Consider the following 26,283-nt stretch of genomic DNA (forward strand, 5'->3'; position numbering starts at 1 on the left):
TTACACTTAATTGACTTTTTGGAATGCATGTTGTAAATTTTTCTTGCATAAATTTAATCAAAATGCGGTTTGTTAAAGTTGTAACGTTTTTCGCATCCCTTCATTTAGGTTATGAATTAAATCTTTAATGCAGCTTCATTTAGCTTTAGACTGTTTTCAAACATTGAGATCATCCTTACTGCTGCCTGCAACACAGCAGATGTGAGATTAAAGGTGCAGCTTGTCACTGGAGAACTGTAAGGCCAAAACCGTCACCCTGTTGCGTGTGGCTACCAACTGTTAACATAAAAAAAACAAAAAAACAAAACAAAACACATTCACATGACACTAAGCTGCCACAAACTAACCACAGACAATCCACATCAGGTTAATTATTTTGTTCCTTTTATCCACTTATGTAATAGGAGGTAGATTAGATCGGTTTATTACTTTTTTCAGCTTAGTCTGTTTTAGTGGCTCATATTTTCGTTTTGAAAGCCTGTAATCTTTGTTGTGTGCTTTCTTTTACTACATGGAAATGTGTTGTAGAAGTAGAATTATGATAACTACTTCCTTATCATCATTATTATTTTATCGAATCTTGTAGGAATCAACAATTGCATACATCTACAGCATCTGCTTCCGCATAATTTGTATTACTCTGTATTTTCATGGCAAGTTTTTGGGTTAGCACACTTGTATAAGGCCTTGTCCAGATTGGCAGCTAAAATCTGGATCTTAGCCCATTCACTTTGCAAATGTTTAGCAATTTTGTCGTCTGAAATGTTAGGTTTTGTATTTGTTTCCTCCTAGTGTGACTTGTCCCTTGTTCCTGTGCCCTCGTCCTGCTATGTTCCCAGTAAGTTGATTTATTAACCTGACTTTTGTCCGCCTTTATGGATTCCCCGGTCGTTTTGTTTGTATAGTGGTACCTCTACGTACAAAGTTAATTCATTCCAGGACTAAGTCTAAATGGTCGTATGTCGAGCAAGTAGTGATGGTGAAATGAAGCCTCATGAGGCACCACTTGAGCCAATTGGGAGAAAGGGTTCATTCCTTAGAGCTTCATGTGTCTACGGATCCACCTACAGGCCTGGTGTATAATCACAATCATTTGTCTCCCAACCACATAACTGATTGGTTAATTTTTGTGTGCGTGTGTGTGTCTGTTGGGAAGGTATTATTTAGCAAAATATTGCCTCACCAAATTCCCGATGTACATAGATTATCACATAAGTATCACATAAGTATATATATTTTTTCTTCAACATTCTTTTCATTGTTTTCCTGTCGCAGAAGTTAAATTTGGCATGCATCTTCAGCAATGGGATCAAACTCATAACTTAAGAGACCATAATGTATTGGGGGCAGTACCCCCCAAAAAGAAAAAAACCCCAAAAGGACCTATACTATGAAAGAAAAACGCACACATAGACATGAACAGTACCTCACAGTCATAAAAATATATGATATGGCGATGTCTCCTGTAGGTCAGCAGTGCCAAGCAGCTCCCCAAAAATCAACGTACAACAAATTATAAATATAAACGTAGGAACTTTTGGGTCCAGTAAGAGGAGTGGCCACATACAGTTACAGTCATACATCACTCATGAAGTAAAACTTACACTTCTCTCTTTTTTTTTTTTTTATGTAGTGGGTGGGTGGGCCGGAGGGTGTGTTCCAGTTATAGAGGGGTCACAGTTCTCAGCCTCCCTGGTAAAGTCTATTCAAGGGTGCTGGAGAGGAGAGTCTGTCGAGAAGTCGAATCTCGGATTCAGGAGGAGCAGTGTGGTTTTCGTCCCGGCCGGGGAACAGTGGACCAGCTCTACACCCTCGGCAGGGTCCTTGAGGGTGCATGGGAGTTCGCCCAACCAGTCTACATGTGTTTTGTGGATCTGGAGATGGCGTTCGACCGTGTGCCTTGGGGAGTCTTGTGGGGGTGCTCTGGGAGTACGGGGTACCGAGCCCCTTGGTAAGGGCTGTTCTGTCCCTGTACAACCGGTGTCAGAGTTTGGTCCGCATTGCCGGCAGTAAGTCGAATTCGTTCCCAGTGAGGGTTGGACTCCGCCAAGGCTGCCCTTTGTCACCGATTCTGTTCATAATTTTTATGGACAGAATTTCTAGGTGCAGCCAAAGCGTTGAGGGGGTCCGGTTTGGTGACCTGAGCATTGAATCTCTGCTTTTTGCAGATGATGTAGTGCTGTTGGCTTCATCAAGCCGTGACCTCCAACTCTCACTGGAACGGTTCGCAGCTGAGTATGAAGGCTGGGATGAAGATCAGCACCTCCAAATCCGAGACCATGGTCCTCAGTCGGAAAAGGGTGGAGTGCCCTCTCCGGGTCGGGGATGAGATCCTGCCCCAAGTGGAGGAGTTCAAGTATCTTGGGGTCTTGTTCACAAGTGACGGTAGGAGGGAGCGGGAGATCGACAGGCGGGTCGGTGCAGCGTCTGCAGTAATGCGGACTCTGCACCGGTCCGTAGTGGTGAAGAAGGAGCTGAGCCGAAAGGCAAAGCTTTCGATTTACCAGTCGATCTACGTTCCTACTCTCACCTATGATCACGAGCTGTGGGTCATGACCGAAAGAGCAAGATCCCGGATACAAGCGGCCGAAATGAGTTTCCTTCGCAGGGTGTGCAGGCTCTCCCTTAGAGATAGGGTGAGAAGCTCGGTCATCCGGGAAGGACTCGGCGTCGAGCCGCTACTCCTCCGCGTAGAGAGGAGCCAGCTGAAATGGCTAGGGCATCTGGTTCGGATGCCTCCTGGACGCCTCCCCGGAGAGGTGTTCCGGGCATGTCCCACTGGCAGGAGGCCCCGTGGATGACCCCGGACACGCTGGAGAGACTATGTCTCTCGGCTGGCCTGAGAACGCCTTGGAATCCCGTCGGAGGAGCTGGTTGAAGTTTGCCTGGTACACCAGACTCACTGCTGTTCCAGCTATTGAGTCTGGCCACCATTCAGCGGATAAAATTTCCAATTTTCAGGGCGGAGCAAGCCACAGCAAACAGACAGCGGAGTGGACCAATCAGCGACGGGCAGACGTGACGTTAGTAAAACGACGAGGGCAGGACGAGGGACTTGCGCGCGGAAGTAAACATACGAGGAGAGCGGAGCTTATTCAACATGGCTAGCGTGAGACAGACTGTTGTCAATGACTCGTGTCGATGTGTTTTGGGTAATTTAAAACTAGTGATGCACGATAATGCATTTTTCAGCCGATACCGATAACCGATAATTTCCTCCTCGTTCCAACTGATAACCGATAATGTCAAGCCAATAATTTTATTAAAGATTTATGTAAAATTTTAAAGTATACACAAGAGAAAATATTGCTGTGCAAAAATAATATTGCTCTTTTTTTTTCAACATCAAATGTGAACAAGTAGTAGTAGTAAATTCCAACATCTAAATAAAGACAGATTGTCTGAGATTGTGTAATGGTAAACTTTTGGCAACAATTACATACAGAGTAAATACATAAATTGCACAAAAATGGCTTTAAAAGTATGCCATTCCTAAAGTATAACATTACTACACAGCAAAAACACAGCTCCTTAAGACTAGTTAAAGTCCCTTGTTTTCAGTGTAAATCTATTGGAAATAAGTTAAATTAACTGCCAGCACTTCAAGTATATTTCACTCAGATTTCTTGAAGAAAAATGGCCAGCTGAAAATAAGATTAACAGCCTTATTTTAAGCAATAAATTATTATACATAATCCTAAAAAAAAAAAAAAAAAAAAAAAAAAAAAAAAAACTTGTCAGAAATGTTCTTTATTCAAGAATGGTTCAAAACATTATTTGAAAGCAATTTTTTCTTGATTTAGGTGAAAAATGACCTTATTTTTTTGGATGTTTGGGCTTAATAAGAACAAATTGCAATATTTAGTTCAAGTAAGTGGAATAATCTGGCGCATTCAACTAATCTTCAACACTCAAACAAGATGGAGAAAATTATTTGACTAGATTTAAGAAGAATGATCTGATTAAGACGTCATAAATTTAAAGCGTACTGAATGCATTACTGACTGGATGACTTCTTTGTGTCGTTTGGTGCATGTTACAATTATCAACTAACCACTGTGCCGTCATGATAAACATGGTTTGTTGACATCACCTGTGTAAATGTCTGTGGTAAAACTGATGTGATCGGCATGTCTTTCACGAAGAATCGTGGTCGTATAAACTGCATTATTTTTTCATCCAGGGGTTTGGCTATCGGGTCATTTCGGGAATTTCCTCCCGCCTGTGCCCTTCAGTTCGCCCGGCTGCCAAATTAGCACCCGCGCCAGGCCTCTGTTTGAACCGGAGTGGCGGCGGCAGCTAAGTTCGTACTGGATATCCGCCCGCCCCGGCCGGCTCGCTGCGGCGCATTCGGTGCATGGCTCTGCTCTCATGCTCTACCCGCCTAGGGTGAGGCGGCGGTGGCCTGCCGGACCGGTGTTCTGACAAAATATGCTACATCGGCGAAACGTCCTACATTAGTCGAATTTGACACCTAAAGTACTACCGTGCGCTCTAAACTTTTTTTGTTTAGATGCATACAGGAATAAGGTACTAAAAAAATGCCTGCAGAAAATACTTAAATGTAGTTATGTCAAATAAGGACGGTTTAAACACGCTACGTAACTAATGTGGTCAACTGCTTCAAAGCTAACACAAAAAAACACAATGGTTAAAAGTATGAGAGGGTAATACATGCAAAAAGTATCTTTGAGGCTGTGAAAAGGTTCTAAATAACTAAATAAAAACAAAAATAGTGAGTAATCGCCGCCTCTAACCGATGTGCGCATGCGTGTGAATGCATGCGCAAGCGCCCTGAGCATTGTGTAGGACGTTTCGCCGCGTAGTAAAGAATGGCCGAACACCGGCGGGCTCCGTCGGAAGACAGCTACTTGTCAACTATCGATCTCGTGAGGTGTTTAGCCATAGATGGGAGTTTACCACTCGCTTTGGGCTGCATTCCCAAACACTCCGATTCCGGGAGGACCGCAGCGTCTCTGTATCGTCACAAGCCCCGTAGCTTCCTTTATAGTTTATTTGTTAACAATAGCTTTAGCATTCGTGCTAGCAGCAGCCTCATATTCGTTCCAAAAATCATTGTGATGCAGTTTTAAATGGCTGCTGGGTTAGTGCTAGTGGTGTTCAATGAGGACGCTTTCTTTGGGCCTTGAGGAACTGTTTTGTAGATGGTGAGAGCGTCGTTTATTTCATTTCACACATGGGAAAAGCAACGCACGATAGTGAGAGCGCCTCAACACTGATGCGTAACACCGCCTCCTCTATGACGCCGTACTCCTAAACCCCTCCTCCCACAGGGGCTTCAGAGAGGGGAGGGGTTGAGCAGGCGGCAGTGAAGAAGTGGAGAAAACTGCTTGGTTGCGCACATTTGCAGGCTAAATCAAGTCTATAATTATCAGATTGCATTATCGGTTGATTTTTTAATTATCTGTATTATCTGTGTGACGTCATAATTGCCATTATCGGCCGATAATTATCGGTAGTCGATATTATCGTGTATCTTTATTTAAAACTGATTTTACCGTGGATTGGAACATATTCTCGGCTCTCCTGTTCACCATCTGTGTTGTTGTGGAGACGACTTCCGACGCGCAAGAGTGACGTTGCTCGTTAAGAAGACGTCACGCAAATAAACAAATTTGATTTGTCGATTGATTTTCTACCTGCTCGAGAGGCCGTTAATGGGCTGGTTCCTAGACTTTTCTCTCAGTGTTTGAAAAATACAGAGAGAACAGTCAGGCCGGCTGGGGAAAAGGTAGTCTGGGCTTCCTTGTTAAAGCTGCTGCCCCCGCGACCCGACCCCGGAAAAAGCAGCAGATGATGGATGGATGGGTGTATGTGTGAAAATGATTCCATAAATGCTATATCATAAGGTGGCAGGTTGTGCCATGTTTTTTTTTCTAAAAATAACATTCGCGTATGTACTGTAGCAGTTGTTGCATGGATCCGCTTTGCGCGACGCACTGAAATTTCCCACAGATAGCATTACAAGCAGGCCTGGAGTGGCTAATCGGGAGGATCGGGATGAATCCTTGTGGGCCAGCCGGCTAGGAGGGCCGGTCCAGGTTTCACACATTTTTAATACTATTACACTTTTTTTTTTTTTTTTGGTATTTATTCATGACGGTGAGTATTACTTGCTTGCTGTTACCGCTGTCCCTCTTATAGTAGAGCACACAGAAAGACCTATAGGTGGAACAACTTGAGGTACAAAAATCAAAATTCTGTACCTTGAACTTGTTTAACCTATTTGCTGTTCTTCAAAGTTTATCAGATGGTTAGCAAACTATTAACAACTGATCTGTAAAGTGTGAGTTAATATTTTAAGTATTAGTTATGAACTTATGTATGTTATTGGGATGTTATTCTGAAGTTGTACTTATTCCTCATATACTAAAAATTAAGAAATGAGGAGTAGTTACAATTTAGGAATAATGTCCAATTACCATAATTCATCAGCTGATACTTAATAAGTCATTAGTTGGTAAGTTTCTAATAGCTTGTTAATTATATATTACTAATTAATAAGGTATATGTAAAAATGATTGACATATAGTTGTCATTTATTCCATAAGGCATCATTATAAATGCTTAACTGTTAACAAACATGGAACAAGTCAACAATAAATCATTTTTTAACAGTTTACTAATGATCTCTTAATTTGTTATAATGGATAGTTATTATAGTGTTACCAATGGTTTTTGTAAATAGGTCAAATTCCCTTTTTTCCCTCTGAAATACACTTAATTTCCTCATTAAAAGAGGAGAAAGAACACCACCAAAAGCTTTTTTGATGGGAAACTATGTTTTCACAAGTCTGACGAGAGCAGCCGTATATCTTTTGAAGGTTCCTCCCATTAAACAAGTCTCCATTGAATCTTTCTCAGATTGATATGTGGAATATGTTCATAGCGGATAATTGGAACAATCAATCTGGCATGCCGGTTTAACCCAGAGCATGCATTTTGGGTAAATGAAAACTTAAAAATTGGGATTGATTTTTGTAATGTTAAATGTGAGCTAAAACCCTAGTCATTTCAAAATATTTATGGTGACCGACAAGGATATAGTCAAAAAGAAGAACCTATCATTTCGTCTTTTAAACAGCTGCAGGTTCATTGTACCTTTTGTCATCAAGTGGATGTCACTACACACTATGTTGCCTGTATCGATAAGATGTACAAACAAAGTCACATAATTTGTAATTAATGGATATAGTGAAAATCTAAAACGATCTCTTATGGCACAGTAAATCTCAAGTGTTATGCAACCATCCAAGCTAAATAAGTTATATGAGGTCAAATATTAGATTAATGATTAGCAAGTGATTTTCTTCATTCCACTAGTTTCAATTTAACACAATTTCCTCATCAGAAATGATTGCAGGGATTGCTTCAAGGTGTGATGATGACAAGGATGTATGGTGGACACACAAGGATGAGGCAATAAGGCCCCATTCATGCGGCAGACAGACATGTTATGACCTTCCAAAGACCACCTCAGTTGGATCAGATCTATTTCAAGGAAGAACACTTGGCCCACATTGCCTCATACCCGCCATTCCCCACTTGCTTAACCTGCTTCCATTTTCCCTCAGGCCTTTTTTTTGTCACCAATCTGCTCTCTATTGTCTACATCAACAATATACTGTACATTTACTGGTTACTTCATTATCTATACCTGCACCATGGAATAACAGCCAACAAATAGGTAAGCTCACTCACCAATTAGAGATATCCATATAACACTTTAACACTCTTTTTTTGTTGTGGTTGTATTTTGAAGTCGAAATAGAATGGCACATATTAACAGTTTACCTTATTTCGGTCAATTTATGAATCTGGTAGGCCAAAACATGTGAAACAACTCTATTACAGTATGATTCAGCACACTCTGATGTAAATTAATGACTCCAATCATTTAAAATATTTTATCAATAGCTCTCTTGACATAAATATGAATGTGTGTCTCACAGCTCTATATAAACACAACACTGCTATGCATCACAGGAGAATGAGGACAGTCAGGTTTGCCCTCAAACTATGATTAGCAGCCCTGTTTTGCATTTGGACCAGCTGATGTTGAGACCAAATTTGTCACATGCAGACAACAGTAACATAATTATGGTTCATGTCTTGAGGCCAAAGCTTAACAGACATGCAAATATTCTAAAGCTGTAGTTGAACATGGTTTTAATTCTTAAAATGTAAGTATTTCATTAAAATGTTTACATAAAACCTGGCGGTCTAATGTATATCTATTAGGGCTGTCAAACGATAGAAATTTTTAATCGAGTTAATTACAGCTTAAAAATTAATTAATCGTAATTAATCACAATACAAACCATCTATAAAATATGCCATATTTTTCTGTAAATTATTGTTGGAATGGAAAGATAAAACACAAGACGGACATATACATTCAACATACGGTACATAAGTACTGTATTTGTTTATTATAACAATAAATCAACAAGATGGCATTAACATTATTAACATTCTGTTAAAGCGATCCATGGATAGAAAGACTTGTAGTTCTTAAAAGATAAATGTTAGTACAAGTTATAGAAATTTTATATTAAAACCCCTCTTAATGTTTTCGTTTTAATAAAATTTCTAAAATTTTCAATCAAAAAAACCCAACTAGTAGCTCGCCATTGTTGATGTCAATAATTACACAATGCTCATGTGGTGCTGAAACCCAAAAATCAGTCGCACCCAAGCGCCAGCAGAGGGCGACAAAACACCAAAAAACACATATAACAAGTGCACATGACACTGTGCTGTCATTTTAATCTGTTTGAGCGGGACATGTGCGTTAAATGCGTCAAATATTTTAACGTGATTAATTTTAAAAATTAATTACCGCCCGTTAACGCGATAATTTTGACAGCCCTAATATCTATAATGTACGTATGTGGTGCATCATGATACAAATCTTACAAGTGTGTATTTCACACAGAGTGGCCATCCGAGAGAAGTCTTGAACTGCGTTGAGTCCTCCAATATGGAGGAAGTCAGAATTGCCCTTTGGGCTTGGAGGTCTGGAGGTCCAAGCCTCTGGAGCCCAGTAGAAGGAAATAAAAACAGTGTTCACCTGTACCTTCTGCGCCCGCCGTTTGTCTGCTCTCTGGTTCTGGTGATAGATGCGGCTAAAGTTCGACACGATGACAGGAACGGGCAGGGCGATTACCAGCACCCCACTTAGAGAGCAGATTGAACCAAAGATCTTCCCTGCAATTGTTTTCGGGACCATATCTCCATACCTGCAAGGGGGTTTAAAGGGACATTGAAGACATGTTAGAAGTTTTGCCATGCTTTGAACATGTGCTTTTAAACACAACTGTTAAGTCATCACATTGGAATGAACAACCACATAACTCGGGGTGCAAATCACAGATTCACATTATGTTAAATTTTTAATGGAGTTTTTCAATCTATTTATGTATGATATATGTGCATGTCTGTGGTGATCTAATTGTCTGTGCATAAGGCAGCCTACACAATTGGAGTAATCATTAGTTTTTCATCTATCACCAGATGGAAAGGTGTCAGTAAAAAACTAAACTATTCAACATTTCTCTGCATCTCAAAGTTTAATAAATGTAAAGACTGTATGACTGCATTTGTGTAAAAAAATGTGTGTGCACACATAAGGCATGTGTATTGCCTTTTCTTGTTTACCGGTAATTATGTAACTCTACAACTTCAATCCATGAATAGTGCTGTACAATTTATGTCTTGATTTGATAGATCGTTTGAAATTTGCCAACATACTGTTGCTGTATTACTTAAGAAGCCACAATGGAACGCACACAATTTGGCCAAGTGCACGAAATGATCCAGTCAAAAAACTGCTCAGCAATAAAGGGAATACTTAGAGCAAATACTACAGGTAGTTTTAGTATTTTTAACCTTTAATGATATGCTACCAAAAGTGGTAGATATTATAACTACTGTATTTTTCGGACAATAAGTCGCACCTGAGTATAAGTCGCACCAGCCATAAAATGCCCAACGAAGAGGAAAAGAACATATATAAGTCGCACCGGAGTACAAGTCACATTTTTGGGGGAAATTTACTTGACAAAATCCACCAAGTCATCTTGAAAGGCAATTTAAAATAAAAATACAATAGAGAACAACATGCTGAATAAATGTAAAGTATAATAATGCTCCATGATGCATGAACAACGAAATGCAAATGTACTGTCCTCACCAGGACACTCGGTCCTGGCTATACAGCGAGCTAAGCTCCCAAATGTCGATGCTGGATGTCTGTATAATTTGCTGACTTTATTTTGGCCATCATTATGACACCATCATTTGAAGAGTGAAACTAAAAATAAGAAATAATACAAATCCATTTCGTCCTTGGTACAAAACAGGTTCACATCAACGTAAATAAATGATAATTGGCTGCTATTACAGCAATGAACCAAATGGTTAGCATGCGTTCGCTAGCATTCGCACATCGTTCAAACAACCACACAACTGGCTCTGAGTGTCTGATCGCGGGTGGAAAACACACAACAAACGTAGGTTCGCAGCCGTGTTTCTCTCTCTCTTTCTCTCTCGCCCACTCGCTCAGACGCTGCGTAGCTGTCCGTCTTCTTCTGGCGTGTGAGCGCTCTTCTTTGCGTAAACAAGTGTCAGTGCGCCCCCACTTGGTAAAGCGCCACAAGCTAAAAGCATGCATTTCAATATAAAAAAGTCAATAATACAATTGAACACACATTGCCAAAGGCAGAACACGAACGTGGCCATAGCTATTAAGAGTTATTCAGATAACTATAGCATAAAGAACATGCTAACAAGTTCACCAAACCATCAGTGTCACTCCAAAGCACCAAAATAACATGTGAAATTATACAATAATGTGTTAATAATTTCACACATAAGTTGCTCCTGAGTATAAGTCGCACCTCCAGCCAAACTACGAAAAAAACTGCGACTTATGGTCCAAAAAATACGGTACGTATTATAATTAATGATTGTATATATTTATTACAGCCATACTATTCGTTTTACCTAAATTAGGTAGATTACCAAACCTATGCATATTGCAACCACATTTGGAAACATATCAGTTTATCACATATTTAATGGTGTCAATCAAATCTAAACAAGCTTGAATTCTTGATAAACGTGTTGCACTGGAGTGCAAAAATTATTGCAAGTAGAAAAATAGCAAAATTATCAAGCAAGTTTTCAAGCTTGGAATATAATATAGGAATTCATAACATAAAAGGCAGGAGAGTGGAGTATGGCCGAAAATACTGTAAAACCTTGCCTTTGTCTGATTATCGTCACCTCTGCACAAAGCAAGGTGATGTGCCAGACAGTACAAAAATAGAACTATACTTAAGCGGGAGATCGAACTCTATTGGGGATAAAATGCATAAAGGTCCAATCACTGAGGACCGCTCCTACTCCCTACCTCCATCATTCGTGTATCCTCTTTGTTTGTGTTCTAGAATCTTAACTGAGGATTATGTCTTAGTAAATCAAGCGCATTTTAATGACCATAAAAAGCAATTTTGAAGCAATGTCATTTGATTCATGATTAATGACATTATAAAAATTTCAGAAAAGCAAATTTACTTGAGTGACATTAATGTACATATTGTATGTGACCAGGCACAGCAAAATAATTCACTGTGACCCTTTTTTTTTTTTTTTTTTTTTTTTCCAAATTCAAGTTTTGGTATATTTATATTTTCCCAAAGACATAACCTCCATTTGGCTCTGTTAAATTGTATCTTGAAGTTGGGCTGTCTGTTTGGTGATCTGTTCCTGCAAGAGCTTCTCTCCCTACCTTCCTACTGCAAAGCGTGGGCAGCACTTTGTGCGTGCTTTGAATTTCCCTCACCTGCACACCAGGAGCCTGTTGACGATCATCAGGGACAGCTTTTAAGGACTGCCCTGACCTGTAACTAGCGCCAGACGATTGCAGCTTCTATGCTTGGTATCTCAGCAGTTCATCTCGAATGTTTGACATTTGTGGTTATGTACGATAGCGTGTTCCATTTCCTGCCAATATTCAGCAACTTGGCGCAGACATTATAGAGGACCAACATTCCACAGGCCACAATCAAAAACCTCATCACATGTAGGCATAGGAGATGTGTTGCACTACATGAAGAAAACAGCGGTGACACTAAACATTGAACTGATTTACGACCCCCCTCCAGAACCCTACAATAAAGCAATACTGCACAACAAGGCTTTTTTATTGTGGGAATGGAGGAAAGTAAATGGAGTCCCAACTACGATTGCATTTATTTTTCAGAGGTGTACAAGGAAGCAGTGACTTTTATTACTTGGGGTTAGGGGTCAAAGCACAATATGATGGCAAATGAAATAAAGTCAAGAGCACAAAAGCTGTGTCTTTTATTATTTCAAAGAACAGGGCGAGATTTCAACGGATATACAAGTTCCGACGAGAACGCGGTTTGAGAGCCACTTTTCAAGTGTCCCAATGCTTGGGAGACTTTAAGAAAGTACACTTTTGGAACGGCCTGACTGACATACACAACGAATGGGTTTCTGTGCTGCAAGCTGCACACTTGCTATCGCTCGTCTGAATGCCCGGTGCACACTAGGCACCACTGTCATTCTACCACCTGCACAGTGTGCTGATGGCTTCCAACAGCCAATGGCGCTGTTTATCACACACTAACCGCCGTTGACACTGCAATGAAAAGAGAAAAAGAGTTTCTGAAACATACTCACAGTGTGGCACCATATATACACTAGGATATATTTTTTTCTTTTAAGACCAGCGCTTGTGCAGTGAGTGCACAGGTGCAACAGTGTTGACAGATTGAGCGGCTGAACTTATATTTGCAGTGTGATTGGACTGGAGACTTTCTTATCTTGCAACCCTGAGTTGCAGCACAACGTTGGTTCCTAATCTCCATACTTGAGTGCCGATGTCGCCTCATGTGCGAGAGAATTGAAATGGAAATAATTATTTCTTTCGTTCTCTGACCGGCAGGCGTCCACTGATCTAAATGAAGACCAGATGCACAAACCTTTTTGTTGTAAAATTGTCACATGAAAAAAAAAAGTTTGAATCTTGAAGTGTGAAGGACAGAGACCTTTTTGTTGTTTGTAAACAAAGAAGACGTTATTAGAATGCGCGCACAGCTTTGACTCAGAAAGTATGACAGTCCACTTACAGAATTGTTCAGGTTCGTCGAAGCTAAGTTCAAAATATTGCTATAATTACTTACAAAAACTAACCTTACCAGATGGAAGACATCTTGACTATCCTCATAACTAGCATAACATGGCAGCCACAAGCTCCTTCGGTGTTTCTGAAAAGGCCTGTTTATTCTTCGGATCGAGAAAAATTTTACACCCTGTTCAGGTAAGTTGAGATTGTGTCCAAACAAAACAAAACAAAAAAAACACCACATCAACCACGATATCTTCACATCCACTCAGGTAATGCTACTATGCTACATGTGCAGCTTCTGGGAAAGACGTTTACAGAAAACTAAAAAAAAAAAAAGCACAACAGTCAAGCCAAACACTCACTGCATATGTTAAGTATTATTGTCCACTGTGGAAGCTTCAAAGGTATTTTAACCAAATACGGCAACAACAAGCGCTGCATAACATTTAATCTCCTCCACTCGTCAGAAGATCTTCCCATTAGGAGGAATGAATAGCTAATCATATTCATCTGCAAGCCGTCTATAATGGGATGCTATCAGATTGCTTTATAGAGGCTCTTCTCTTTTAATACTACAGTCAATTTGCCGCCCCCATTTAGTCAGGCTGGCCTGTCTCCAACGATACCATCTCTGGGCCATTATACATTGCAAAGAGATAAAGATTTGCACACATTAAAAAAAAAAAAACTACTAGCACGTAGTAGGAAAGACACAAATGCCTGTGCGTGATAAGTGAAGTCTGATACAATTTCTTTCCTTCCTGCCTGGATGCGCTCTCGAGTCTGCTTCCGACTCAAGAAGATGACATGGGAGATGGAGAATTGGCCATGTGTTTCGCAGAGTGAAAGGATGAATAAGTAGTTAAAGGGAAGCCTACAAGGGAGTTAGAGATATTGTTGTGCAGATGCATTCCTAGTCCTCTTCCACTCTTTTTCTTCCCTTGTGAAATTTGGTAAGGGATTCTCCAAACCCCCCCCAGCACGCACGCGGACACACAGACTCACCAAGGTGTTGAGGTCAACCTTTGGTCAGGGTGTCACAGCACATTCAGGTATCAGTGTTGAATTCATAACCTCGAATAGAGTCAGGGTTATTGAGTGGGGCTGATTACATTTGTGATGATTTGAAGGACAGAATTAAACTGAGGGTTGAAAAATTCTTAATCATGACAGAGAATGCCATGAGAGGGTCCATCAATTTAAAGAAAAATTAAAATCAAATAAATAATTCCTCCATAACTTTATTTTAGAGTTGCAAAATTAACATACAGTTACCAGAATATGAATTCCTCAGGAATGACCTCGATGTATGCATAATTGGGTTATAAAATTTCGTATAAAACAAACCACAAACAATAAAACCAAACTATTTGCTTAAATTAAAATGACACCAACGCTCACATGATCTGTTGTTATGTTTTTATTCGACACACTATGTAAATTCAAATTGCAAGGTGGAAATGTAAGGGAATTGCTCGGGTAATGACTTCTCCAAGTGTTAATCAGAGTCAAGAGTCTGCCAACCTGGAGTCTAATCAATGTAATTGGAGGTGTGGGTCAAAGATTTCTTTTCCGATAAAAGCACACGCTGGTTTTGGGTTTGTTTTTCTTACGCAGTGCCCATATAAGCCATATCCCGCACAAAGTCTAGAGTACAGTGAAAAGCTGGAAAGGGCTTACAAAAGTAACAGAAGCCTTGTTACTCATTACTGCATAGGAAGTAAAATGAAACATAATCAGTAAGCAGGGTTGCATCTGAACAAGTACAATGAATAAAAGCGCACACATTCATATTTTGGGCGATTTTGAACTAAAAGTATTTTATTTGGCTTGGTGCACACTTTTGTGAATGCATAGACTTCACTATCAGTTGATGGGAAAGGGGGCACGGGGCCGCGCCATAGGGGGCCTATTTCCAAAAACTTAAAATTCAAATATTTTCAAAACCAAAGCCGCTAGCGACCTAAAACCAAAACAGGCATATATGAGTCCCATGAGCAACAGGATAAAAAAATTCAAAGTCGTTCCTATTAATTATTTTTTACATAAGTATAACAAAACTTAAAATGGCTATAAAATTCTCAGATTTTATGCTAGATGCACAAAAATCACCAAATGCAGGGATAAATACCTATATTTTCAGGATGAATAGCAATATTTAACATATCATATAAGTGCTTGCCTTTTTTTTTTATTTAGTGCAATTTTGACATGTTTTTAACAGTTAATAAATGACTAAATTTTCACATCAGAAACTAATGCTTGGGGAAAGCATGCAGAATCATCTTAATTTTACTCAACAAAATAAAACACGTAAAAGCCAATTTTTTTTGTATGGACGCAGAAATGTCTAAATTATTATTCTTTGCCAAATAACGGGCAGTTGGCTGAAAATTACTTGATTACTTGAATGTAAAGTTACGCTATTGTGTATGGATACAAAATCCAACATAGCGGCCATCACAGAACTAACAGCTTTTTAAGTTGAAAATTCCTGTAAACAAATGCGTAAATCCCAGAATTTCTATAGATATGAACATACAACAGTCTAGATTCTTGGTTAAAAGCAAAAAAAAAAAAAAAGGGCAGTTATCATTCATTTTACATAAATATTTCAAGCTAAAATTCTAGCTAAAATTTAAGCTAAAAATCTTTTTTTTTTCCCACAACATTTCAAAGTGCATGTGTGTTGCTATTTGATATACTAATTACTTTGAATCCTCGACCAAATCAACCTTAAGACATTCCTGCCTGCTTGTATGCGTTAAAACTTTCGTCCTGTTTCCACCTAAATCCGGTGTTAGAATGCAGCGTGTGTTTGAGTTTATCGCAGTGCAATGACACTCTGCCTGGCTTGGCCCCCAAAGGGAAGCTGCGGCACAATGTAAGAGCTGTCTCGTCAACTGATAGTGAAGTCTATGGTGAACACCTTTATTCTCGTGCTGATGATTTGATTTTTAGTTCCAGTTATTTTATCTTTAGAGGCAGAGGAACCGTATTTATCATCACAGTTCAAAAAGACATAGAGAATATAAAGTCCTTTCTTTCTACATGAAAAGTCTGAGTAGTGTCCTGCATACGAAAGTCATGAAAAATATCTGAAAAGATGTCCGTATTCAGGGCTCAACAGAATCTTGATTTCATCCATCAGTCCCTCAGCTCAAAAAAACAAAAACAAAAAAAACAACCAAAAAATAAAAAATAAAATAAAAAATACAGCAACCCTCCTTTTTTAGAGATGGCAGTTATGGCTATTTAGAGGGAGCCAGATAATTTCAAAGAACGTTCAAATCAATGGCTCATTGGCCTTGTTTTTTTTTTTTTTTTTTTTTCACATTATGCCTGTCTTTTCCACTTGCTTGGGCACATAGAATGGTAGATCTGAATGCTTTTTAATGCTGGAACACTTTAATGCGCCACAGAATGGCCTTAGCACATTACTCTTCGTGGATGTTACCCTTTGTATAAAGTGTGTGTATGCACGTTCACATTAATGAGCCGTTCAAAAGATTCAATTCGTTTACGAGCATCACATCTCTAACTCTGTGCTTACTCACTTTCCTGTGTGTTCCTTGCTCCCTTTCCCTTGGCGGTTCTTTATCTTTATTATATTTTCCTATTTCTAAAAGAGCAGGCTTGATGTCACTGTGACCCTTGTCTTGATACGTTATTAAGCTTTATGCATTTAGTATATGGATTAGAGTTGTCAAGAGTATTGAAAAGTAAGGACGTATCGAAACTGAAGTGTCTCTGCATAAGATATTTGATTTTAAAAATATTGATATTCAGCCACTGTTGATTTATTCATTTATTTATTTCTCTATTACAGCCCACCAGAGATTTGTTATCATCAGGAAATTTTGATTTTTCACTCCTTTTGACATTAATGGTAATGTTGGATATTTTTAAATTTTCCTTCTTACAAAAAAAAATAATATTTTTTTAATTTTTTTTAATTTACGTTGTAACATATTTATGTCATACTGCTGTTGCCATAGTTGGGCCCTCCCTGCTGGTGTGGTATGCGCTCCCTGTGGTAAGCATCCAAGTGATTATTCGTGTGCACATATGATGAGAAACACTGAATAAAGAAGTGGAACACTCTGTTAACGGATCACAGACCACTGACAACGATTTTGGGACCTCACGCAAGAATCCCTTCGCTGGCTGCTACACATCTTCAGAGGTGGGCTTTGTTGTTATCAGCTAATATGACATTAGATACAGGCATGAAAATGGGTCAGGGGTTAAAAAGGTGAGAAGGGTGTGGAGGAAATATGTTCCGGTAGGGCTGTCCCAAACGACTAATTTTCTCCCGATCAGTCAGCCGACTATTGTTACAATTTAGTCGCCTAATATATATATGTATATGTATATATATGTATATATATTTTTTAAATTATTAAATTTATTAGGATCATGGAAGCTTCCATTTGGGGAAAATATATATATACAGTACATCTTGTATATACATAATATAATAAAAATATACAGTACTGTGCAAAAGTTTTAGGCAGGTGTCCTGCCTAAAACTTTTGCACAGTACTATATATATATAATATATATGAAATTTTTGTTGACGCTTATGAATTCACAAAAACATTTTGGAACACTCAAATTCTTTATTTAAGTACAAATAAACATGTAAATAACAATAATTAATCACATATGAACATTGAGGTCAAATGCTGATAGTAGGCCTGAACGATATTGGAAAAAAACTATCATTGCGATTTTTGGGGAGTTTGCGATATTATATTGGGATATTAAAATGACAAAATTTTAACCAAATAACTTCAATAGCTCAGTTCGGGAAAGCTGCACTGTTGACGAAGAAAAACAGTTTGGTCGCGCTGCCTAGCAGGAGGGAGAGTGAGACACTGTGGTGCTGTATGAGCATGAAGCAGAAAAACATGAATGTATGTTGTTTTTAAATTCCGATGCTCTGAAAAATGGCGCCATCGGCCCTAATTTTTATAACTCCGTTTAATCCAGGATCTGCACACTGCTGTGTTCATGAAGTAAAACAAAAGTTTAAATGTAGAAAAAAAATTTTTTTTTTTAAATTGCACGTCCTGTGATGTGGCTATTCCGCATGCGCACATTGCAATGGCGATGTTCAAACGATATATTGTGTAGGCTTAGTTGATAGAATTTACTAGTGCAAAATAATGGAATGCATATAGATTCAGAACACTGACTTTGCCTTTCCAACATTATTCAAAACAATTCTCATTAAAAAAAATGTCTAGCATTATTATTACAGTATACTACTATATATACTGGACTGTCTCAGAAAATTAGAATACACAATATTCTAATTTTTTGAGACAGTCCTGTGTATATATACAGGACTGTCTCAGGAAATTAGAATACACAATATTCTAATTTCCTGAGACTGACTGTCTCAGGAAATTAGAATATTGTGTATTCTAATTTCCTGACTGTCTCAGGAAATTAGAATACACAATATTCTAATTTCCTGAGACGGACTGTCTCAGGAAATTAGAATATTGTGTATTCTAATTTCCTGAGACAGTCCAGTATAATAGTAATTATAATCATAATTTTTAAAAAGGGTATCATTTTAAAGTTATTCTTAGTGTAAAATGTGAATTCTGTAGTATTATAGTATTTACATATTATAGTATTAATTCTGATGTATGTGGGATTAACTCCAGAAATCATTATTTATGACAAACATGACGTGCCTTTATTTTGAAATGTTCGTGGGAAGTACGTTCGCTAAACCGCTAACAACTTTACACGCCGCAAAAAGCACTTTTCGTCATTGCTTGTGGTGTCACTAATAGATTTTTTTGGGGTCATTTTTTCGTTTGCTAATGCTGTTAACCAGCGATTTTTCATGTTTGAAGTGTCACCTTTTAACCGCAAGTTTGCGTTTTGGAAAAGACTATGTTTTATAGCAGGCTAACGTAAGTTGTCCTTTTACCCAATTAGTCCCAGTGTAGCAATGCTAACGTTTACAGTGTTTAATATAGGCTATGTTCATATTACAGGTCTTAATGCACGAATCCGATTTTTTGTCATATCTGTTTTTTTGGCGTGCCCGTTCAGACTGCCTTTGTCCATTGAGACCATTCAAGTATTACGCATGCGCACTAATTCGCAGTCCGACAAGCGCTGAGCAAGACGACCCGCATGCGCAGAAGCATCAAAACAAATGACCACACATGCTGGCTGTCATCCGTCATTCCAGGGATATCATATTTTTCTTTTTAAAAAGGGGACACAAATAACAGACATAAATAATCCCAGTTTAGGCTTATTTTCAAAGTATATGGATCGATAGCATGCACGCACTGTCCGTGCATGTCATACACACATACGCGAAGTTTGCCCCGACTCTCGGCCGTGTAAGCAATGTTGAAATATTGCTTATATGGAGCAGACAGAAAATCGATCATTCTCAGGCTTATCCTCAACCCATTTTAATTTTTGTAATGACTCTTCCTAAAAAGCCGTGTTCAAGGCAAGCTAGGCGCTAGTAACGCACAGCTGCACCGCTACCGTGGCGTCTCTCTCGCTTTTTGATGACGTAATTGCTGCATGAATTCCGATTTGAGAGACTGGACAGTACAGACCGCCGCGACAGTCTGGAAAAATGTGGCCCAGATCGGATTTGAACCACATGCGAAAGTGACCCAGATCGGATTTGAAATGGTCCAGTTCTATGCGACTTGTCACGTTCAGACCGTCAAGTTAATGCCTCACTCGAGTCGGAAAAACACGAAAAAATCGGATTCGTGCATTAAGACCTGCAGTATGAACGTAGCCTAAGAGGCCACAGGAAAGCTCAGCACTTTATGCACAGTAGTTGAATACCATTTTAGAGCTGAAACGAGAGATGTGTTTCCTTATTTTGTATGTGTGAACTGTAATTCTACGGCGTGTTGTTGACCAATAAACATCTGGACACAACAACTGGAGTCTCATATGTCATTTACACGCACGCACACATGTATGCATGCACGCGGTGATAAAACCCAGCCGTGAAAATTATCGCCCTCATTTTTATTTACCTTGCGATAAATGGATTCATTGCATATCGCGACAGGCTAAGCAACTTCAATAAAACATGTCGTTAGTTAGTTAGATGGATTTACGACCCCCCCCCCCAAAAAAAAAATTTTTCTCGTCGGATCTACACAATTCACGTAGGCCACCAATTTTTAACTTCAAAACGGCGAATTTCGCCGAAAGGTGAGTGATTTTCATGCCTGCAGGTATCATAGATCTGATTTGCATTGCAACGCTAATGGACTTTTGAGGTTGCCGCTTCCTGTCACTAAACATGAACCAACCTCTGTGGGCATATTCTATTCCCGAAATGTTGAACATGCACCAATTTCAACTTCGCAAGTGAAACGTGCAACACGAAACGACCCTGAACTGTCAGTCATCATGGACATGGTAATTAAAGGACAAACAAAGTGTGAGAACACCGCTCTCAAACCTTTTTTGGATAGGAGGTGGGAAATTTCTGTTCAATCGGGTTGTTTGCTGTGGGGGACGAGTGTAGAGGATTGTGCCACAGTCACTGCATTCTAAAATGCTTGTGCAACTGCATGCAGATCACTGTGGTATTGTTAAAATAAAATAAATGACGAGAAGTTATTTTTGGTGGCCAGAATTGGATAAACAGATAGAAGAAACTTGCATCTTGCCAGAAGATTCGCAACAAGGCACTGGTAGCCCAATTGTTGGACAGACACTACTCCAGAACTATCTATTGATTGTGATCATTCTTACAATGTAGTTATACCAGAAATGTCTATCTTACTGGATGTGTCAAAAATACCAGATTTGCCAAGTTTACCGGATGTGTCAAAACCAAACAATCCTGCTGTAATTGTGTCTAATTCAAACAATGCACAAATAGAACCTACAACGGTATCGGCACCTGTTTCAACAAGTAAAAAATCTGAAGTGACTGTTGAACGTTGTTCTCCTGCATGTGACAGGCGATGACCGCTTGCTAGATTGAATTTATAACTAATAAGTGATGGGAAAAGCAGCAGGTTCTTTTTTGTTTATTTCTGGGACACTTTATGTAAGGTGGGAGGAGATGTAACATATTTATGTTGTATATATGCTGTTGCCATATTTGGGCCTTCGCTGTGGGTGTGGTATGCGCTCTCTGTGAGTGTGGTATTATGTTAGAAAGACATCCAAGTGATGATTCGTGTGCACATATGATAAGCACACTGAATAAGGAAGTGTTGTTCCACTCAAGTCTCGGCCTTGCATGTACTTAGATTAAGGAAGTACATAATATACATAGTATCAGAATCTGTACAGAGTAATGAGTATTTTTTTTAAGTGTCGATATCGAATTAAAAAAATTATCATAACAACTAGTGTGGATTTAAACTTTTTTTCTGTTGTCGTTGAATTTTTCTTTTTTTGCCAGACACGAGTCTGTAAACATGTGAGTTCCCTTCCCTTTCTGACATTTCAAACACAACAACAATGACCATAACTTAGGGGTAGCCAGCTGTATGTTTCCCATGACCCACATAGTAAGTGGTTCCAAAGCCTTATTACTTATTGCGTACATGTTAAATGTTCACCTTTTTACATATGTTTTTCTACTTCTACAAGATTTAGCATGTTTGCACTAGATGTTTATCCCATTTTTACTCTATGAGTTTTCTTGTTTTATTCTGCTAATATGGAATGATGTGAGATATCACCTTATTCTGTACAACGAAACTTTTTTTATGGTGTGGCAGCAAATGCATCTGTAAAACTCATAGTAAACAGTAAAAATAATTTTTAACTCTGGCTCTCTACCTTTATATGGAGTCCCGCTATAAAATATACTTTCTTTCCATTTAATATTATGCTGTGACCCTCGTATTTTGCTTTTTAATTTTGACAACAATCAAACCAAAAGGTTGCTTCGTTAGCTAGAACTAATGTGACCAAATGAATGTACTGTAGTCTATGATCATAATCAATATGATTTCCTAAGAGATAAATCACATGAACACATTATAATCAACTCTTATACAATCGAATTACTCTTACTGTATTCAAATACAGTAAATTACAAAACGTGGCGAACTAACAAATCAATCACCACTAGTGGGTTGAGCACAGTGGCAGGCTGCATTTCCAGGCCTCTAACCCTTCAAACAACATCCATCTGTACTACCATCTGACTTTTCATGGCCAGTCACTCAGGGGGAGGTAACGTCATTGATAGATGGCTCTTGAGAAAGAAGACAAAAGGTGTACATGAGCCAGACAGCTAAAAGCAGGTACAGAGATCCAATCAAAGAGGATGGGGAGAGAGCAAGAGAAGAAGGTCAAAATGAGAGTAGATTGAGAGCAACAAATTACGTTTCAGACAGTGCAATTGTGGATGATGTGCTTGGCTGGATAAATCCACAAATATATTAAGAGTTAGGATTAAAACAATGGGATGCGCTTAACTCAATTACATTACGCTCTACAGCAGTGTAGGCTTCACACTACATTGAAAATATTCTGGATTTCCTGACATGTTGTCCTTCTATTGTTAAACTTCTTCATCCACTTGCTAAATTTAGCTGTCGTTTCAAAGCAGTTACAGTATGGTGTGTATATTTTCTTCTTTTCATTACGCTTTGCTACTTCCCTTCTATGTTTGTATGAGTTACCAGTTACAAAGGGCTACTGCAACAAGCTGGCGACAAGTTTTTTTTTTCACTTAAGTGATTGTTGATGATTTTACCTAGAATGCATTTGAAAACAATGGATTGACAATTAATGCTTTGATTAATAAATTTTCACATTGTAAAGTAAAATCTGAAAGTAAAATTAAAGCCAGTCATGCAGAAAATATTATCTAAATACTTTACATACTTCCATGACATCACTCTCAGTCAAAAGAAAACAATACATATACTAGTATACAGTATAAATGACATAGGTCTACCCTTATGAGTTACCGAACTCTTGTTGATCTCCCCACTTATGCACATGGGTGACAATGGCAGTTTTTAGTTTTGTCAATGGGCTGGTTTCTTATTTCTCCAAACTGAAACTAAAACAGTTTTATGGTGTTTTACAAAGGCACTTTGCAACCTAGGTATATCTTTTGCCTAGCTGTTATAAGGATGTGTAACAGAGTTATTTTGGTTTGTGTGATTCCCTTGTTCACATTATCAGTCTCATTAGTGCCCCCCTAACTCATGTGGTGACTATAAATAGCTACCTCTGTGAAGTCAGCCCCCCATCAGAAGCAAATTTATAGAAAAATTATGTCATTCATTTGCTTTAGGTTTGTGCTCGTTTGTGTGTTTTTTTTGTTTGTGCTACTATCATTTTTGATATATTAATAAATATTTTATAGGTCAATCTGGAGTCAACCAGCCACCCATTTTGATTATCTATCATTTAATACATATTGAGATATTCATTTCGAATGATGATGTCAATTGCAGCACCTCTATCGTAGCTGACAAAGTGTACCAACTCTCTCAATAATAGAGGGGTGTCCCAACAACTAGTGCAAACGTAGCACAAACAAATGGCACCCCTTTGGGAACATTTTGCACTAAATGGGGGTCTACAAATCACGTCATCACTCAAAATCAATATCTCAAGCCCCCTATTTACTGCAAAATAAACCCAAACAGGTACCATTTGTTTGTGCTAGGTTTGCACTAGTTGTTGGGACACCTCTTTGTTATTGAGGTAGATGGTACACTTTGCCAGCCACTACGGAGGTCCTGGGATTGACCTCATCACTCAAAATTAATATCTCAATATCGAGAAACCGATAGCAGCACAAACAAAATTTTTTACAGCACAAACGTAGCATAAACAGATGTCACCATTTCGGATCCATTTTGCAATAAATGGGGGGCTGCGTGATGTAATCACTTGAAATTAATATCTCAATATCGCAAAACCGAGAGCAGCACAAATGAAAAATGAAATGAAAACGTCACACAAACGATTGACACCATCTTCAATAAAAATGGGGGATTGGTTGACCTCAGACTGACCTATTAAGGAATTGTTAATATCTCAAAAACAATAGCAGCACAAACATTTTTTTTTCAGCACAAACCTAGGCAAGGCAAGGCAAATTTATTTATATAGCACAATTCAACACAAGGCAATTCAAAGTGCTTTACATCACATGAAGAACATAAAAATCACATTTAAATTAATACAAGGTAAAAACCAAGACAAATGATCGCATTTAATCACAAACAGAATAAAAATAAATAAATAAAAATAAAACAAAAATATAACAAAAACTACTACTAATAATAATAATTGAAATCAGCAATGGAGATAAGCACAAGAGGAATAGAAAGCAGGTAGATTGAAATATATAGCCAGTTATGGATATGCAGTGCTAAACAAAAGCGTTTTTAGCCCTGATTTAAAAGAGCTAACAGTTTGAGCATACTTCAGACGTTCAGGTAACTTGTTCCAGAGGTGAGGAGCATAATAACTAAATGCTGCCTCACCCTGCTTGGTTCTTGTTCTTGGAATATGCAGAAGACCGGTTCCAGACGACCTTAGGGGTCTAGATGTCTCATAGGAATCTAACAAGTCAAGCATGTATTTTGGTCCAAGGCCATTATGTGTTTTGTAGACGAGCAGTAGTATTTTATAGTCTATCCTTTGACTCACTGGAAGCCAGTGTAGTGATTTCAAAACCGGTGTAATGTGGTCCAGCTTCCTTGTATCTGTGAAGACTCTGGCTGCAGCATTCTGTACTAGCTGCAGCTTCCTGACGGATTTTTTATCAAGACCCGTAAATATACCGTTGCAAACCTAACACAAATGAATGACATAATTTTTCTATAAATTTGAGTCTTCGTCAACTTCATGAAGTATCCACCAGTAGTATTTTTGTCATCGTCGTGGTGAGTTGAGTAGCGATGCTAAATTGCTATTAACTAGTAACCATGCAGCTAATAATTTTATTTATTCTATAGATTATTATGGAGAGGCCATTGAGACTCACTAGCTCGCATCGAGTGCATGTATTAGTTGTTTCTTCTGTGCATTAGCCAGTAATGTTTTTGTCAGCGTCCAGCATGCTACGGAGAGGCCTGTGAGACTGACAAGCTCGCATCGTGTGCGTGTAAGTGGTTGAGAGTACAATGCATTCTAGGAGGATTGAGTAATTAAAAAAATATCATTTTGTAATTGCTGTATTGATTGATTTCTTCATATTCATATATGAAAACGAATTTCTTTCTTTCCAACATCCTACTACATTTGTAAAAGGAGAGAATAAGCAACAGTGAAGCAAATGGTCCTTGGTTTACATTATTCTGCTGCACAGCGCAACCGCAACGGGCAGCTTGAGGCAAAATCCAATTCCTTGGCTTTGCAGGGTGTGCCATTGCACGACATGTGCGTAGATTATTTCTCCATTTGCATTAGTCAAGTGACAAGTACAGAATCCAAGAAAAAAACACAGATAAGTTGATAACGTGAAGGGTATGACTCTTTCACTTCGCTGCAGAGCGTGGAAAGGTCATTATCATCACTCACTCAACACCAAATCTTATACTGAATCCCGCTGAGGGATCACCATCATTTCTCTGCAGCATACTTTCCAGGCATACTCCAGAGTTACTTCCTAAGGTCTGAAAAGAATTACAAAAAAAAAAAAAAGATATGTAAAGTTGAGCTCGAATAGGCTCTTTGCACAAAGCGCTATGATTTCAAGACCTGTCGCAGATCTTATGATTTACCATGATTCGTTTAGGCGACCTACAATTAAAAGCATTACCAATATCACACATTTCCCAAGGATGTTTCACTATTTTATGATTAAATTTATTATCATGCCTTAGAAACTTGTTTTCGTGGACACTACACTGCAGGAAAACATGAAATCAAAATGAGAAATAGAGTTGTTAAAGTGTTCCAGGAACTAAAAATCAGCATTGCGTTTGGATTACAAAGAGATCTGGTGACGACACTCGTGTCTATTTAGGGAAGCTACCCAGCTTATCCATAGACTTCATCATGATATTGACTGGACACATTCCCCAGACACTGCACCACGCCTTCAAGTAGGGGGCCGTCCCACACTCCGCTTCAGTCGGTCGCAGTTA

The 26,283-nt window shown here is 38.7% G+C and overlaps 1 protein-coding gene across 6 annotated transcripts in view; it reads right to left on the minus strand.

The window, feature by feature from the left end:
• kcnd3 (potassium voltage-gated channel, Shal-related subfamily, member 3) overlaps positions 1–26,283 on the minus strand; it is a 197,965-nt gene that overhangs the window by 19,979 nt on the left and 151,703 nt on the right. For all 6 annotated transcript variants that reach the window (XM_057856178.1, XM_057856183.1, XM_057856151.1 and 3 more), the window contains one exon: positions 9,095–9,263. In XM_057856178.1, the coding sequence (XP_057712161.1) occupies positions 9,095–9,263 (169 nt within the window). The remainder of the gene's footprint in view (positions 1–9,094; positions 9,264–26,283) is intronic.

This window comes from Corythoichthys intestinalis, chromosome 2 (genome assembly GCF_030265065.1).
Source record: "Corythoichthys intestinalis isolate RoL2023-P3 chromosome 2, ASM3026506v1, whole genome shotgun sequence".
Lineage (NCBI taxonomy): Eukaryota > Metazoa > Chordata > Actinopteri > Syngnathiformes > Syngnathidae > Corythoichthys > Corythoichthys intestinalis.